Consider the following 19076-nt stretch of genomic DNA (forward strand, 5'->3'; position numbering starts at 1 on the left):
AGGCTGCCTGCCTTTCTGCCACCGCGCTCTGTGGATGGATTTTGCTGTCAACAAACACGTGAGGCTTGCAGTGAGAGCCCATGATCTGGACTGGACCACACACAAATCTGGGTGTACTGTGTCATGCTGCTTTTAGGGTGACACTAATGCATTTTTAAAGGCTTCACCTTTTCACTTTACAGCTGCTGTTCGTCACCTTCTTGATGACGTATGATGCGGGACACTTGTTATTCTGAATATAATCAAGAGGACGTACTGAGGAACAAATAAGATGTGGGTGCTGCAAAGAAATATAAGGTCAAGTAAATAATTACAATCAGGAATGAGGCATCAGGTACCATAAAGAAGATTTATGTGCTTCAGTAGCTGCAGACATAGGCAGTGGAAAGATTTTAATTGCGTGTTTTCTAGGAACAAAGAGCTGCTTGGACTGCGCTGACAGTCGGCTGAAGGTTGTCAGCAGGAGTGGATTTCTTTTCTATGTCCAAAAGAATGAAAATTACAGCTAGTGAGTGAAATAAGAATAAAACAAAGACGTACGGGGGACTGGATTTGGGGGATGAATGAAACCAACAGCCCCTCTGCTGTTGTAGCTCGCAAGAAGAAACTTAATCTCCCCCAGTGGAAGTTTTTTGTCTCTGTCGTGCTGTCAGATTCTTCTGCATCCCAACACGCTGGCAAACTGTCAGCTGTTCATGTCGCTCAGTCTGGTTTCATTCATCTACTGTGTGTCTACTGAAGCCTGACCACATGAGCGGAGGCAGCGCCCTGCATCAACGCACCACCTACCTCATCTCCCTTACCCTGGTCAAGGTAGAGGCTGTGGAGGAGAATGGAGGGGAAGCCAAGAACAGCACCCAGGGGAAGGAGGCAGAGGCAGGGCAGGGAGAAAGGACCGGGGAGGAGGTCGGGGCAAGAGCGGAGGGTGAAGGTGGGATGCCTGCGAGGGCTGAGAATGGAGCTGCAGTGGTTTTAGGACAGCCACAAAGAGCTGAGGAGGCTGCTGTTGTGAGAGGAAACAAGTTAATTGATCAACTCAACGATGGAGAGAGAAAGCCCCTCAGCTCACTGCAAGACAAACTACCCCCCAGTGCTGATGTCCTGAGTAAAGGAAGTGAGAAGCCACCATGCACCCTCTCGATTCCCTCACCTGCTGAGAGGACATCGATTCAGAAGACGAAGTCCGCCGAGACAGACTTGATGCATGTTGAGAAGGCCCTTTCCACTCCAGAGGCAAAGCAATGCAGGTCTCCATCTCTTGCCCTGACCTCGCCAACCGAAGTGTGTGTCGAGCCCAGTCGCACCCCAACCAGGACCAGTCTTCCTCTCCGTCCGGCAGGACAGCGGCCAGTGAGCCTGCTGAAGTCTCACAGCAACGTGGCCACACGGGGACGCGACTCCAGAGAGGGCAGAGAACGCAGCCCTACCTCAGCCCAGAGTCTCGACCGCAAGGACTGCCGGGTGCCGATGCGCTCACCTGGCCCCTGCAGGGCCTCTTGGGCCGAGGCCAGCCGGCCCGAAGGATGGAGGGACCTGCGGGATGAAGCTCATGCTGGAATACCTCTAGAGATTGGAGGTGGCATGGCTGCAGTGATGAGAGACAATCCCAGAAAGGAGAGATTAAAGACTGGTTCAACCTCCCTACCTACACCTGCCACTCAGGCCTCCAAACCTGCGCGTAAAGGTAAAAGCCGCACACTGGATAACAGTGACCTGAACAGCCTCTCTGAAGACCTGGGGCTGGCCAGGGAAGGCCAGCAGTCACAGCAGGGCCAACGAAACTCCGCCAAAGACAGGAAAATGCTCAAGTTCATCAGTGGCATTTTCACAAAGAGCAGTTCCGGGTCAGTGGGGTCATCCTCCACAGCACCGCCCGTCTATATACAGAGAGACTCCAGTGAGGAGGAAGGTAGGAGGTCAAAAACACACACACACACACACACACACTCACACACAGACACACACACACTCGCTGTCACCTCTTCAACTCAAAACACAGCCTTTATGTTGACATCCTCCCTGACAACAAACCATTATCAGGGTCACGCCTGTCTTCAGCACCAGAGCCAAAACAAATGTCAGCGCTGCTTCAACTGTGCACAGGCATCCATTTAAAATGAGCTGAGGTGGGATTGGGTGGGGCTGGTCTTTTCACAGAACCCCACACAACACATTTACAGGCTCCGACGGCGTCACGTGCCGGGAAACATTTTCCTGAAGCCATGTGCGAGAGCAAATTGATGACAGATGAGGTTCTTTGATCTGAAAACTGACAATAGAATCGTTTTGGATGGTCTTAATCTACTTCCCCTCAGAGAGCGGGCTGATTTCACACAACTGGAGGGCTAATATCTGCACACACAGACACACACACGCCGACACACGGCACACATGCTGTACACCCTTAAGCAGCATTCCCAGCATGGGTTTAAATCCCTTAATGAAGCCAAAGGGGAAGCCATAGGAGAGGAACTGACAGCATGATCCCAGATGGATTGCACCGCTCCAGTTGATTTTTGCCTCAGCTTTATATCCACAGAGCTGAAATGTCTGGGAAGCAGCAGAAGACATGAGGCGATGTCTGTTCACCCATGTCAAGAAGAGAAGTGTGGATCCTTAGCCAATCAAAAACATTACTAATCCTGCCTTTGAAATTCCACCCACTGATTGTTCTGCCTCTATATGGAGCCCCCCCCCTTTCAGATTCTCTGTCTCACACTCTTGTCTTTGTCTCTGTGAAGCGTTCAAACAGAATTTACGACGAAAGCAACATCCATGAGGTATTTTAAGATTTACTGTAGGACTGTTGCTTGGGAGCTGCTTTTTTTCCCCTCTATGCTGTGTGTCGACGGCTGCGGCGTACAACAGTGCATCTCTTTCACAAACATGTTTGCCCAAAGAAAGAGCGAGTGTCAGCTTGTGGGTGCGAGCGAGCGAGCGTGTGTTAGTGTGGTTTATACATTCATTCACTCATTGTGTATTCACAGTGTAACACATGCACACTGTGGATTCACTCAAGTAATAAGACTATCCCCGCTTACTACACACACACACACACACACACGCATACTGAGGGCAGGAGGAAGTGTTGCCATGGCAACCGGCAGGACTGCTGCTTCTGCTGCTGCTACAGCAGAGGCAGAGCCTGATTGAAGCAGAGGGGTGGAGGAGGACGAGGAGGAAGAGGAGGCGTGTGTGTATGTGTGTGTGTGGCAGTGTGTTGACACATGGCTGAGAGGATTTTGACAAAATTCCTCCAAACCCCCCAAAAAAACAAAAAAAACAAAAAAAAAAGAGGGAAGTTCTAAATTGGCAGGTGGAGATGGGAGCTCCAGGCCACACGCGGGGGTTGTAGTGCATCACACATGATTGGTTTGGAGCAGGCAGTGTGGATAATTGGCTTTTTGTACAAATCTGTGTGTCGAAGCAGCAGAAGGATCACACTGTCTGATCACTTTTGGCAACAGTGGCGGCAAGGCTTGAAGAGAGCTTTGACATAGAGAGACAGACAAAGATAGGCAGTCTCTGTGTGTGTGTGTGTGTGTGTGTGTGTGTGTGTGTGTGTGTGTGTGTGTGTGTGGTAGGAGTTTGCCCTTTTACTCAGGGAGCTGTCTGCAGCCCCTTCTTTTTCTCGTTAAGCACATCATCACCAGCTGCATCAGTGCGGCGTTGTCGAGGACGACCATAGATTCAGAATCAGGCTCCAGTTTCCTCATCATCTGTCTTTGAAGGACACATCACACATTCCCACCCAGGATAGCAGCCACCAAATCTGTCAGAGCGGTCTGCCAAAACCTCCTGCTCTCCTCTGTTGTCTATCTCTGTTTTATTCCTTTCCTCCTTTGATTTTTCCATTATGTGGTCTCTGAATCTGTTTTTTGCCATGGTAGCACCAAGGCTCGAGGGACGGCACTGTGGGCCTGTTGGTCGCTCCACCGCTTTGGTCCAGATTCAAATGTCTCCACAGCTATTGGATGAATTGGCATTACATTTTGCATGATCCCCACATGATCATGACTTTTCCTTTATTGCCACTATGAGGCTCACACTTGTGGTTTTAGTGGAAGAGTAGTCTCACGTTCTACTGACCACACTCATGTGAAATGTAATATGACTTTCATGTTACACCCGAGCATGAATTGCTGCAACTCTGACGATCCCCTCTTTGTCATCTGCTGCAACTAGTGCAAGTTAGGTTTGTGACTAAATACCTGCGAAACTGATGGCAGCCAGCAAATGTTGCACGCTAAAATGCTAAACTAAGATGGTGGACATGGTAAACATCAATGTTAACACTGTCACTGTGAGTATGTTCGTGTGCTGGCTTTAGCTGTCAGTCTGTCCTCAGCCTCTTTCTTTCTGTCTGCTCTCATCCATCTGAAGCTGCAGCTGGGTGTCTGGGTGTGAGCGTCACATCACATTGGGGGCATGCCACCTCTTTTACAGAAGGGACACTGGCACAGCTGTGCACAGCCCAGCCTCTCGAAACTACTGTACTTCATGTACATGTGTGTGTCCATGTGAGGTTCCCCCTCACACACTCAGCCAGCACATTGAATCTCGCCTCAATTTCTTTTGGAGTCGAACAGATAAAAAAAAAAAAAGCTTCCCGAAGAGATTTTTTTTGGAGCTAGAGCTGTTAAGAGTGTGGGGGCTAGTTTACCACACAAGGAGTGATTTTTTGCAGTTTGGTGTGATGTATTTTTATTTAAAGATATGAAAAGAGGAAAGAAGTGTGCTGCTGTAATCACAAACTCTGCTCTTGGATATAGTTCACTTTTACTTTTAGACTTTGAATGTTTTTAGTATTTTAATAAATAGGTACTATAAATATTAACCCTAATTAAATCAGCATGTCTCCACTTGCAGGCAGTAACGTAGTCTTCGCTGTAGTCATGATCTGAGGTAGTTAACACCACTAGAAATACATCGTATTAACTTTTTTTAAATGTTATTTAAATATTGTGTCTGTTTTTACGGTGGATTTACGGTCAACAGCAGAAATAATCATTAGCTGCAGCTCTAGGTTGTTCACAATGCAGCAGCACACGAGAGGCAGCGTGCACGCCGTTGGACTCCCATCGTGACTGAAGGGTTATTTTCATTAGGATGATCTGTCAAGGCCACGAGTGTGCTTCTGGTGACCAGTCCTGCAACAGTTGTGATTTACTGCTCCTTATAATGATGGCCATGATGATGACTGCCCATTTTACTGTACATGATGAAAATGATAAATGTCTCTGTGTGTCTCAGTGTCACTGACTATTTGTCTCTGTCTGTGTCTCTCTAGTAAATATTGCCAACAGCCAGGAGTGGACCCTGAACAGATCTGTCCCAGAGCTAAGACTGGTGAGGAGTGCGTCCCACTTACTACTCACTGCAGAACACGCGTATCAGAAACTCCAGAATTTAGTCCATCCATTTCTTATAGTGACGTTTTACTAGAGAAGGACATTTAGGGGCTTTTTTCTTTTTTTCTCTTATTCTATATTCTAACTAGTTTTGCACCACATCACCAATTCCTGGAATGTGAAAACATACATGACGAGAAACTGATTTCTAATAATGTTTGAGAGTGTAAAAGCAGCAGTTCCCTAATCTGATGTTAAACCCCCCAAATAGTTTGTATTTGCAAAGTGTATGTCAAATACACAGTGGTGGAAAGTAACTTGCAAATTAATACAGTAATAAGGTTTAGTAACAATTTGTAGGGATACCTTTCTGATGATGCTGTTCTTCTTTATTTACTGGCAAGAGCTGTGTGCTCTACTAGCGTCTCTTTGACTGGGTTTCATTTTTGATGTTAGCATACCTTTAGGAGAATATTCACTGCCAACGAAAGCACAAATTGCATTTTAACATGAATGTAAAATATGCAGATGCCTTTTTAGCCATGAACAGGGTTATCCTTGCAACCTTTAACGATAGATAACTTGAAACCCAGGACAAATAAAACTCCCTTAAGCACCTAGAGCAACACTGATGAGTGTATTCAACTTTTCTTATCTGGTTTATTGTGGCTGAATAGACGGAGGATACAGTTCAGTGAGAGTTTAGTGAGAAAATCTTCACACACCAACCCACAAACTAATCTTCCGTGGAAATTTATTGTTGTGTAATAAAACATATAAGCACTCCTTTAAGAGACTACTTGCAATTTAAGGTTTGTTTCTTTTTCAGTACTTACGTACATTGCCTAAAATAATAATTTAAAGGCAGTACTTTTATTGATTTGTTTCACTTTACTTTTCCCTGTGTAAATGATTTTGAATACATACTATATATAGATATAGTATGTATGTATATATATGTTTGTTTGTGTGTGTGTGTGTAACAGAAACGGTGACGTGGACGCTAAACTCCCTAAAAGGAACAAAAACATTAAATAGAGGAACTAAAGGTTTCTGTGTTGACTGTGTTTTAATTTTGTCTCTTTGATACATTATACTTGATCAATGCCCAATGAACGTCCTGGTGTTGTGTTTCCTTCCTTCTTCTTTCAGGGCATTCTGGGAAGTCTGAAAAGTGGCAAGTCAGCGCTGGTGAACAAATACATCACAGGCAGTTATTCTGCACTTGAGAAGCCTGATGGTGAGGCCCAATGTTCACAAAGAGTTTTCATTTTATAAATAACAGTAAATATAGAATTCATCTTGGTTGCTTGTTGGCTGACTCTTGTCTTTAGTGATATTTCGACTGTTCAGAAAGATGTCAGTGCTTATTAAGTTCAACCTGGTATGTGACATGGCACCATCCTGCCACCAGCTGCTCAATAACTCGTCTGTCATTGTCCTTGTCCCTGTCAGGTGGCAGGTATAAAAAGGAAGTACTGGTGGACGGACAGAGTTATTTATTACTGATCCGTGAGGAACCTGGACCTCCTGATGCACAGGTGCTTGTTGAAATGACAATGTCTCTATTTGTGTGTAAGTGTGTGTGTGTGTGTGTGTGTGTGTGTGTGTGTGTGAGAGAGAGAGAGAGAGAGAGGAGGAGTAAGACAGCAGTTAGTATGCAAATCTGAAATACCTGCAGACTTCATCATCTATCAGTCCTGTGCACAGGGATTTGATGTCTCCTTCCTCCTCTCCTCTTCAGTTCAGCAGCTGGGTTGACGCAGTGATCCTGGTCTTTAGCCTGGAGAACGAGGCCAGTTTCCAGGAGCTCTACCAGCTCTACAGCCAGCTCAGTGCTTTCCGCACAGACATCCCTGTCATAGTGGTGGGAACTCAAGGTCAGCACAGATATAATATCACTCACAACCATGTAGGCATGTAGGTACAGTTCCTATTACATTGAGTTTACCTGAACTCACCCATTTGTAGAAAAGCTTTTTGTAAAATGCAAAGAAGACTAAACTCTGTGATTTGTTATTACACGTGAATCTTCATTTAGCATTACATATCTATTTATCTGACTAAAGCACAAAGAAAAGTGTGTTTTCAGTGTTTTCACTGAACCGACTAAATGAGTTTTGTTAATATAAGCACTTTAGAGTTAGATGCTGAACACACACAAAGAAAAGTTGTAACATAGTCATGTTTGCCACTGTGTTACATAACCTCCTCTGAATTACTCTGAGTGATTGTTTTGGATCTGAGGGCACTAAATTATGGAGTTTTAGTCCTTTCTCACTGGATAGAGGATTTCAGCTGCTCATCAGTCCGTGGTCCCACTGATTCTCCTCTTCATGATGCACCACACATTTTTAATAGGAGACAGACCTGGACCAGGAGACGCACACACACTCTGTGTCCACAAAGCCTGTTTGTTGTAGCATGTGCAGAATGCAGCCTGACGCTGTCATGATGAAATAGCCACTAACCCCTCGATAACTGAATGGTACCTTCACACATATGCAAGTCTTCAACGCCGTGGGCACTGACACACTACAGTAGATGCAGCAGTGGACTGTGTTAATGGTTTCCCCAAATACTTCCTTGTCCTTGTGGCTTATTTGTCGTGGTATCCTGAAAGTTTTTCATGCTGTGATGCCTGAGGACTCAAAGGTCACAAACACGGACCAGTGGTTTCTCCCTTGAGTGTTTACATACTGAGATTTCCCCATAGTTCCTGAATCTTTTCACAATATTCTGAACTGTAGATGGTGAAAGACTTAAATTCTTTGCAGACTTGTGTTGATAAATATTCTTTTTGAACTGATTGACAGTTCTCTCATGACGTTCAGCGGAAAGTGGTGAATCACAGCCCATCTCTGCTTGAACCTTTAGTGAACCCTCAGTTAACCTGCTAATTTTGGAGTTGTCCAGAACAGCGTTGACCACTTCAGTATTTTAAATATATCTTTTTGCCTCTGTGATGTTTTTTGAGTGTGTTGCAGGCATCCATTTTTAACATTTGTTTATATTTACAAAATACAAGTTGTTCAGTGAAAATACAGAAAGAAATCTTTTCTTTATATTTGTTAAAATAAAGAAAGGTTCAAGCAAACTGACTAATCATTCGTTAATATTATTAGTTAATATATTAGAAGAATTCACAACTTTTTTTGATTTGTTCTTTGTATTTTAAGTTAGGGTAACATGATTTCGCATGATCACAACTCAGAATTAACATTTTTTTATCTAATGCGTCTTAGGGAGCGTATGCAAACAAGCTAACAATGTTCTGTCCTACTTTCACTTTTCTAATCACTGATCTAATTTTATACAGATAAGATCAGTAGCACCAACCCCCGTGTGATTGAGGATCAGAGAGCCAGACAGCTGTGTCTTGATGTGCGTCATTCGCTGTTTTACGAGACCTGTGCCACCTATGGGTTCAATGTTGATCGAGTCTTTTCAGAGGGTGAGTAGACTGACTTTTTATTACTGTTGTCGATATGCACAGAATACAGGATGAGGTCACCGTGATCCAACTTTACTATTTAGTCACTGCTGTCATGATTTTCAGCTGCCCAGAAGATTGTAGCTCAGAAGAAGCAGGCGGCGCTGCAGGCCTGCAAGTCTCTTCCTAACTCACCCAGTCACTCTGGAGGCTCCACACCTGGATCAGCATCGCTCCCTGGCCAGGTATCACACTGATTCACCCACTATTACATTTACAAGGCTCCAAGCCACAGCTGTATCTCATGTAAAGTCACTTTAAAGGGTGAAAATGTTTTCAAGAACGAGCCTTGAAATGCCTTGAAATCCTTACTCATCAGTTTTCAGCTTAAGAAGTACATTCAAGTTAGCATGCAGAATACTAACGCCCACATGTCTCAAGCTGGTTCAGTAAATAGAAGAATAATAACTATTATTCTTCTACTTAGGTAAACACATTCTTTTTCAGTCTAGACAGATATCACATCAGGCTCGATAAAAATAGGGCACAGATGAAAGTGTTCTGCTTTTTCTGTGCCGGTGTGTTCTTCCAAATTTGGCTGAGCTGAGCCTCTTTCTTTTTTCTGCTCACCTCCACAGAGCCTCAGAAGTAATGTGTGGCTCTTGATGATGTACTGTTGTCAAAATCAAAGTCATTTTTTTAACATAGATTTTAATATTGATTGCCTGAGTATACGTAAGAACGTGGGCTCTCTTTAGGCTGTTTTAGTGGTTGAGCATTCAGCAATGGAAGAGTTACACGCTTTATAAAGAGGAAATCATCTATCAAACTGAAATCTAATTTTAAACACAATCTCCAAGACCGTTCATCACTTCCTCTACATCCATCTCAGCTCCACGAGCATCACATTCCCCTTGTTCACGCTGATCAGCGACTAAAAGATTCATGTTGTCGATCATCACCCACTTTCTGTAAATCTGTTTCACCTGTTTCATCTTTTAGTCCATCCTCACTCTCTCCATCTCTTCTCTCACGCCTCCATTCCCATCTCTCCCACCGCCTCTCTCCCCCCTGCATTCCCACCTCCTGACCCTCCCCCCACTCCTCTTCATCTCAGGCCAGTAATGGCCCCAGTAGTGGCTACGCCTACTCCCTCCCCTCCACTCCTGTGGTGGGTCACAGAGAGCTGCGGGTTGCTCAGGGAGAGGGGGGAGGCAGCATCAATGCACGTTCCCTGAAGAGCATCCCCAGACGGCCCTCCCTCTTCAAGGTCAGTTGTTACTAACTGCCGGCGTCCCACCTTTTGGTTTCCTGTTACCCCTCACATTCATGTCACTCCATTCAGCTCCTTCTCTCACTGTCTCTGCTGAAACGTGTCCTCTTTCAAACTCACCTGCTGGCTGTTTGATTTGTTTCAGAACCGGGACCCAGATAAAAAGGCTAGTGATGCTAAAGGGGACCTGAGCAGCGTGCGGGGTGTTCCAATCAAACAGGTTTGACATTAAAAACTGTTTAAAAAATGAAGTGAATGTTCAGTGAAGTGAGTATTTACATGCTTCAGTTTGCTTGCAGCACAATAATATGTGCCAATTCTCTCTCCGGGAACAAGGTGGGAACAAAAACGCACTTGTCTATTTATTTCATCTTACATAAGCAGCATCCTTTTCAACATTTCTCTAGGGTGTTCTATTAATATTGTGCAAGTGCTTTCAGCTATTCTGTTGTGCTGCCACATTTTGAAGAGATCATCGCTGTTGTGTCGACTCTAAATTTAGGCAGGTTCTGTGTCGTTTGTTGGGAGGGCACTGACCTTGGTTGTTGTTTTTGACAGAGCATCCTGTGGAAGAGAAGTGGTAGCTCTCTGAATAAGGAGTGGAAGAAGAAATTTGTCACCCTGTCCAACAACGGCACACTGTCTTACCATTCCAGCTCCAGCGTAAGAGAACACAGACAGCACCGATCAATATGGCCGTAAAACACAGCGAAGCATCAGCACATGGCCAAGAGAGTCCTCGCTGCAGATCTAGATTTCAGTACACTTTCACATTCACTGGTTTTCAATACAGCCCACATTTGTCTTAAACAGTCCCATAATTGCTTTGGAAGCTGGGCTTAATAGTGATTGTTTTTGTCCTAGAAAACACTCAGAGTGATTTAACATTGGTACAATCATTGAGTTTCGTGCACCAGCAGAAACTGCTTCAAAGGACAAGACCAGAGTAAAAGCAACAATGATCTGCCTCTGCTCACCATATATGTTCAAAAACTATTAAAAACACATCCGCGAGACACACAACTGCACCGGGAGACATTCATTCCTTAGTGCAAAAATTGTGAACTTAGTAATTCTTAGCTTAGGGACCAAAAAGAATGACTTTTGTCATAAAGTCAACTCAAATAATAGCAGTTTAATTGCTAACATTAGCTGCAAATATTAGCATGCATGTTGGCATCTAATAGCAAATTACCTGTTAAGGTAATAGTGTTATTTTCAACATCATCAGCATTTCATGCAGCATTATTTTCAGTGCTTACAGGTCATGCACTGTGCAGTATTTCCCCACTGTGTGGAAGCTAGTCCTCCAAATGTCACGATATGAAGGTTAACACTTATATTCTGCTATTTATTAAGTTTGAGGAGCTTTATTCTCCAGCAGCAGAGGTTACAAACCTTATACCCTGTATATATCTGCGTACCAGCTGAATTTTTATCTGAGTCGCTCATCTAAAAACCATTTTCAACCTTCCTGTTTATCATTGTAAATGCTCTGTATAAGAATGATAAGCTTGACAAATGTAACACAAGTAGAGAAGAGACAGTAAACACATGCAGATATGTCTCTATATCTATATCTATGTCAAATGTGCTAATATTAGCTAAATATAACTATAAGCTACATACTGGGCCAAGTCAAACTAAACCAGTCGTATCTTCAAGTCTTTTGAATTGAGTCTATTTATACTGTTATTATGAATTAAACTTTTCATTTGTTAAAGAAATGTTTTACCTCTTCTCTTTTAGGGCATCACATGCCCTAAATATTCCTCTTCTTGACATCTTGCACTAGGGAAATTCATATTTCAGGTAAATAAATAAAATCCAATTTTCTGCTGGTTTCAGGATTATACACAGAACATTCATGGAAAGGAAATCGACCTGCTTCGTGTGACAGTTAAAGTTCCTGGAAAACGTCCTCCACGCGCGGTGGCTCCTGTGGGGCCCTCACCTGTGCCGCCCGGCTCTGTACCAGGAGTGAATGGGCTGAATAAGGATCTGACAGCTGCTGATGGCACCAGTACAGGTAGGATAATGTGCCTGGGGACATGCAACACATCATGCTCAAATATCACTGAAGAGTTGAAGACAGGGGAAGAGACTATAACAAGATAAGACTTTTAGTCTACACTTCCACAAGTCCCAATAAAAACAAAAGTTTATCATCCTGAAAAAACAGGTCAATAAAGAAAAGGTTTCTTGTCTCTAAAACAACGGGACACTGTAGCTTATTTTTGAATCAACAGTAGTGCAGTAGTAATACTACTAGCAGTAGTAGTAGTAGAAGTAGTGATTGAAACATAATGCCTGTAGGGTCGTTCACGTTTGGGGAGATATACAGTGTTAAGCAATAACAGTGTTATCTAGACAGCTATATCCCAAGTAATATTAAGTAAAACTAAAAAGTACATTTGCTCAATATAGTTTTAAGTTATAGTGGCAACAGAAAATATGGGAACCTTTTGAAATTGTGTAGTTTTCTGCATTCATTTGTTCAGTGTAATCTGATCTTCATCTAAGTCAAGAGTATTATCTAAATATCGTGTGCCTAAAATAAAAACACAAACAAATTCTGATCTGTCTTTATTGAGAACAACCATAAAAACCTCATGGGGCTAGTGGAAGAAGTATGTGAACCATTGGACCCTTGGTTGACCCCCCATTGGCATCAATAGCCTCAACCAGGTTCTTCCTCTAGCCATGGACCAGACCTGCACATTGTTCAGGGGGAATTTTGGCCCATTATTTTAGGCAGAACTGTTTTAGCTCTGTCATATTCTTTGGACGTCTCATGTGTGTGGCTCTCTTTCATTCCATCTCTATTGTGTTGAGGTCTGGGCTCTGACTTGGCCACTCCAAAATACAGATTTTGTTTTTCTGAAGCCGGTCTGTTGTGGACTTGCTCTGGTGTTTTGGGTCAATGTCCACTTGCTTAACTTCTTTAGAGTTTTAACTGTCGTACAGACATTCTCACATTATGAATTCATCTTCCCCTCAATCACTGCAAGCTGGCCAGGCCCCGCCACAGACACCCTACTTGTTCAGTGTTTCACATACTGTAGACTCATGAACACAGATGTTAACCAGTTCTAATGATGCCTTCAAATCTTTGGCTGTCACTCTGGGTTGTTTCTTTACCTCTTTACCTGAGTGTTTGTTGTTTTCATAGGGTCATTTTTTCTTCTTGGCAGAGTAGCCACAGTCCCACAGTTCCTCCATTTGTAGAATTTGATTCTTTGCCTAAATAGCTTGTCTCACTTTCTAACCCTTTTCAGCTTTATATAAATCAATCAATCTTGATCATTGGTCCTCTGAAAGCTATTTTTGGTGAGGTATGGCTCACATAACCACATTCTTCTTGTGTGGAGCAAACTCAAAAAGTTTAAGTGTTTTTGTCAGTCGAAGTAGCTCTAGTTCACACCCTCAAAATCTTTTTCTTTCAGGTATGCTAACACCAGACTCCAGTCACTTTTTCATCATCATTCATCAATCATTATTCTATACTTCTATACTTATAATTCACATACTTTTTCCACATAGCACTATGAGGTTTTTATGGTTGTTCTCAATAAAGATCAGAATGTTTTGTATTATTTTAGGCACATTATATTTGTTACTACTCTTGACATAGAAAACATGAGATCACATTTTGACCAATTAATGCAGAAAACTCCAAAGTCTAACCATTTCAGAATAATGTTCCTCAATGTAGAATTGTGCAACGACTTTGAATATATCTTCATCTACAGTAAATATTATCATCCAATGATTGTGAGAAGGCATCGTAGAGCAGCTATTCATAGTCACATATATTCACTTCCTCAGCTTCAGTTCCTCAGCTGTGTCCAGCCACACTGTCTGTGGTCGACGATCGCGCTGGTGCTTTGTCACCTCAAGGCGGAGAGAGAGGACTTCAGCGCTGCCCCTCTTCGTTGTCAACCAAAGCACAAAGTGTTGGTATGTACCACTGGAAGTAAGATCTTTCACTGACTGCTACCAGGTCAACAGAACGTCATCTGTATCTCCACTTTGCCAATGCTGTCATGTACGATTCATTGTTTTTGCACCACATGTCAGATGCCCTTGAAGCGACAGCCAGTCTTTTTGGTGGTAAAGACCAGGGCCAGTCATCTCCTATGAGCGACAGGAAGAAGAACAGGAGGAAGAAGAGCATGAATCAGAAAGGAGATGCAGCTGTCGGGCAAGCTGAAGGTAACATCACACTTTCTAATCAGGAACTATTCTTTGTATGAAATCCACTTCTGCTGTAGTAGTAATGTAATAGAATACGTTTTTGGAGGTGATTATTTGAATTTCTTTCATATATTGTCATATTTTCTGCAAATTCCTATGCTCGTTTACTTTTTCTTTCTTTTCTGTCTCCTCTGTAACAAATCGGTTTAGTGGATGTGTTTGTATTTCTCGGAATATTTCCTAACAGTCTTTTTCTGAACACTTGTGCTTGTCCTCTCTTTCTTCTTCCTGTGCTTATCTCGTGCTCTGCAGCCAAACGCAAAATGTGGAAATTAAAGAGCTTTGGTAGCTTGAGAAACATTAATAAGACAGGTAACGAGTGAAAGTTTCCCTCGCCTCACTGTGCCTGACATCCCAAGCTTTACACTTGTTCTCATCATAATAACCCAAAGATTTTCCTGTGTTCACCTTCCATCAACGTCAAGTTTTGTCTTGTTTTGCATTTGTCTTTTGAAAATCATTCACCGACTATGGCTTCATATCAACGATTCTGTTAATCCGCATACGATGAGCTGAGTTTGTTCTTTCCTTGTTCTTCAGACGAGGAGAATGCAGACTTTATTATAGTATCATTTACCGGGCAGACGTGGCACTTTGAGGCCCAGAGCCTGGAGGAAAGGGACTCATGGGTGTCTGCCATAGAGAGCCAGATCCTAGCCAGTCTACAGTCCTGTGAGAGTGGAAGAAACAAGGTAAAAAAAGCACTTTCCAGCATTTTACTATGTGTCATGGAGTCTTACATCTATTTTCCATCAAAGTTAAAATCATTTTGGAAGGTAATGCTGATGAGAATGTGAGTGTTTTTGACTCTTACAGTATATTACAGTTGGAGTATTTCTTTTTTGAGCATAAATTATAGTACAACACCTACTGACAGAAACTTATAAGACAGGAATCAATGGTGTAAATACTTGTTTGTAAGCAGTTAAGGTCCCAGCTAGCACAAGGTATTACTACATTACCAAGCTTTGCAATGACATATTTGAATGTATCTGAATTTGGAATGATATTAAGAAATTTGAAAGTTTTCACAGGCTTTCAAAAAATAGTCTATGTGTCTCATAATCCATGCACACGTCACACTTATGAATTCATCACTAGTTGATGATCTTTACGTTCACAGAAAGGCCAAGGTGCATTTTTAATTCCATTGTGTGCGAAACAGAAGTAATTGTTTGGACATGAATGGTTTAAATGTGTGTGTTTGTGTTGGATGGTATAGGCACGGAGGAGCAGTCAGAGTGAGGCTGTGGCGCTTCAGGCCATCCGTAATGCCAAAGGCAACAGTCTGTGTGTTGACTGTGAAGCACCGAGTGAGTTCCTACCAATCAGCAGCTGTCCCTGCAGTTGCAGATTGACTGCAGATTCTTCTTTTGTGCATCATCCACACCCTGTAGTTTAGTTTTACTCAATAATCCCTGTTCAGTAATGAGTTTCAGTTGGAACTGACAATAAAGTAGTATTATATTGTATAGTATTTTGGTGATACTTCCTGTAACACTCTTTCTATCTTGGTCCTCCAGATCCCACCTGGGCCAGCCTCAACCTGGGTGCGCTGATCTGCATCGAGTGCTCAGGGATCCATCGAAACCTGGGGACTCACTTGTCTCGTGTTCGCTCACTGGACCTCGACGACTGGCCTGGAGAGCTCACGCAAGTCCTGGCTGCCATTGGAAACCACCTGGCCAACAGCATCTGGGAGAGCTGCACCCAGGGCAGAACCAAACCTGCACCCAATGCAACACGGTCAGTATGACCTAACCGCCACATTTAGTTAAAGGGACACAAATGTTTAGACTGATGGCTTTTCTGACTAGGTTAAAAACTCCTCTCCGTGACGCATTCAGGTACTCTGACAGCTGAGTTTTGACAGTTGGTGGCTTTATTGAGGTTGACTAGCACCATGAACTCTCATAAATTTCTGGGGTTTCCATGTGCGTCTCTGTTTTAGTGAGGAAAGAGAGTCGTGGATTCGAGCTAAGTATGAACAGCGGGCGTTTGTGGCACCTCTTCAGCCTGCCTTGGGCACCCAGATGCCAGAGGACAGTATGCCCGAGTGGCTGGTGTCTGCGGTGACTGAGAAGGATCTACCCAGACTGCTGCTTCTTCTGGCCCACAGCACCAAGGAACAGATCAACTCTCAGCCAGCCGGGTCGTCCTCACTGCCTCAAACGGCCCTGCACGCTGCGTGTCAACAGGGAGATGTAGTCATGACCCAGCTGCTTGTTTGGGTGAGTTTCTTCTTTTTGTTAATGCAGTTTTTTTACTGTTCTTTGATTCTGTATATTGTTACTGTTATTACAGAAAGATACTGAGTCATACTGACTGTTATAGTATGGCTCAGGCAAAGAGGTTTCACAGTAAAGAAGGACATAGATCAAGTTAGGTCTGTCTATGACATCATTAACAGTCTAGGGTGTCCTAAGGCAAAACTTTGCATTCATTTTTAAAACATTTTCACACAGGAACAGGCGTGTTTGCAGTGGAAAGTTCCTGATACTTTTCTTCCCCCAGAAACTAAACTTTATTTGCATTTCCACAGCAGGTTTAAAGCCTTGTCAAGATTAAACAAATTAGGCCACTGATGTGTCAAAAAGTGCAACTTTTTTTTAAAAACGTCGTTTTTAAAAAAAAGTGTAAAAAAGTGTGTGTGTGTGTGTGTGTAAAATGCTGATATGATACGATGATGATGACATTTTACCAGTGAGTGACAGCATTCACACTAACAGTTCCTGGACATTCAGAAAGTAATACTCACTGATGTAGAACTATAGAACCACCGCCCCAGAAGTCAAGTTGAACCCTGGTTCCTCATTTGGAGATGCAGGTAGAGAAGCTCATTTTATCAAATGGATCCTGGTAGCTGGTAAAGGTTCCCGCTGTGAACATGAGCCTGAAGGTCCCACTATTACAAATTGAACTACCACCTCTGGATGTCGCCATATAAATTTATTATCTACAAAGAACTGAGAGCTGACAGTTAACAGTAAATACATAGAATAACACAGCTCTTTTGCATTTTAAATGCCACTGTTTTTAATTCTAGCAATGGTCTAATTTTTTTAAATCTACACGGGTCTTCAGATGTGGTGGAAATGCACATTTCAAACCGGTAGACCTTTGATTTGTGGGGTTCCTGCCTCTTCCCAGTTATTAGATGCTCATCTACTTGATTTCATGGATTATTTCTGGTGATTTTCAGTTTCATCAGCATGTGTTGTTGTAGTAACACTGATACCTACTGTTCTACCTGTCATCAATATTTTAACTTTGAAATACACTCATGCAAAGAAAATATGATGTTCTATCTCCCACCTCTCTCGCCTCAACAGTACGGCATCGATGTGAGAGGAAAAGATAACCAAGGCCAGACAGCCATTATGATAGCCAGAAAAACAGGGAGCAAGGGCTGCATTGATATTCTGCTCCAGCACGGCTGTCCCAATGAGACGTCCCCCACCACTGCCACACCTATCCTCTCCCGCCGGTCCAGCACTGCCAGCCTGGGCCGAACCAGCTCTAGGAAACGGGTGACATAGCGTGGGCTCATGATGCTACCATGTTTGTGCTGCAGGATCCTCATCATGTAGTAATCTTTAGGATACATGCAGATCTGACTTTGGAGAGGGGCGAACTATAAAACAAATGACAGGACTCTAACATAGTACTAAGGATAAAAAAAACGCTTCTGAAGACTGAACAACATATCAAACAACTTAAAAGCAATATCCATTCAGTTTGCAGACATATTGCTGAAATACTGTGTTGTTGTTGACCTCATTTCAAAAGGACTCAAGTAGAAATTTGTAGCTGTCTTCTGTAATATTAGAGCAGACACGGTCAAACTGCTTCTGTTTCACTTCCATCAGAAGGAGTGCAATAATCCCGCTATGATGAGGAAGAGCATCACATTTTAGAGGAGACTGTGTCGGACGACTGTACGGTCACAGCTGTGAGAGGTGACTGATTTTACTCCAATGACTTGTGACTGGACCAAAACAGTGTTTTTTCTTTTCATATGGCTTTAGAAATCAAACACAAGCCTACAATATGTCATGTTGTTAGTTACGCGTGCCCGTCACAGCTCGGTTTGGCCAATATAAACAGGTTCTCAGTGACAACTCAGCTGACATAATTCTGCTTAGAGTAGAAAAATGAATGGTTTTGAATATGAAATACAGTATGTCAGTGTTACTGTCACAGGTCAAAGATATGACATTTTATTATACTGTAAATGTACCTATACTACATACTCAATGTTAAAACTCTGTAACGAAGACACAACTGAAAAATCTGATTCAATTTTGTAAATGATTTCTTACTGGTAGCTTTGAAAATATGTCACTTTTGTTTTTTCATCGTCTTTCCTAATTTCTTATTCTCCTCCATGTCATAAAACCATAAGCCAGTAAACAAATACTTTTGCATATGTAAACCTGTGGCTATTTGTTCAAAGTTTTATCTGGGGTAGTTGAACAACTACATGAAGATTATGATATTATTCACATTCATATTACTGTTGTGCAGGTCTATCCCATAAGTTTACAGTGAAGTATGAAAACGTTGCAGGTGTCACTGTAACTTCTGACACTTTGTGGATCATGTGAATCCCTCATGAGCTAAAAGAAGAAGAAGTGCTTACTGGAATAAAATAAACTTTTTTTTATTAGCATTATTATGATCGTTTGTTGTGTTTCATTTTGTCTTTGTGTCTACTGGTCTGAACTACTGATGAGACATTCATTATCAGAGGAAGAAGCCT

General features: G+C 42.7%; 1 protein-coding gene across 1 annotated transcript; it reads left to right on the forward strand.

Moving 5' to 3' along the window:
- Positions 1-563: 563 nt before the first annotated feature.
- Positions 564-18989, forward strand: agap2 (ArfGAP with GTPase domain, ankyrin repeat and PH domain 2). The gene is given in 20 exon segments (XM_026367311.2): positions 564-621; positions 690-691; positions 742-1909; positions 5291-5349; positions 6504-6591; positions 6807-6892; positions 7096-7231; positions 8671-8805; positions 8911-9029; positions 9902-10054; positions 10203-10277; positions 10616-10720; positions 11906-12086; positions 13886-14017; positions 14138-14272; positions 14855-15006; positions 15537-15627; positions 15838-16060; positions 16266-16545; positions 17647-18989. Coding segments are annotated over 20 exon segments (3585 nt in total). The 3' UTR covers positions 17854-18989.
- The last annotated feature ends 87 nt before the right edge of the window (positions 18990-19076 follow it).

This window comes from Anabas testudineus, chromosome 7 (assembly GCF_900324465.2).
Source record: "Anabas testudineus chromosome 7, fAnaTes1.2, whole genome shotgun sequence".
In the NCBI taxonomy this organism is placed as follows: domain Eukaryota; kingdom Metazoa; phylum Chordata; class Actinopteri; order Anabantiformes; family Anabantidae; genus Anabas; species Anabas testudineus.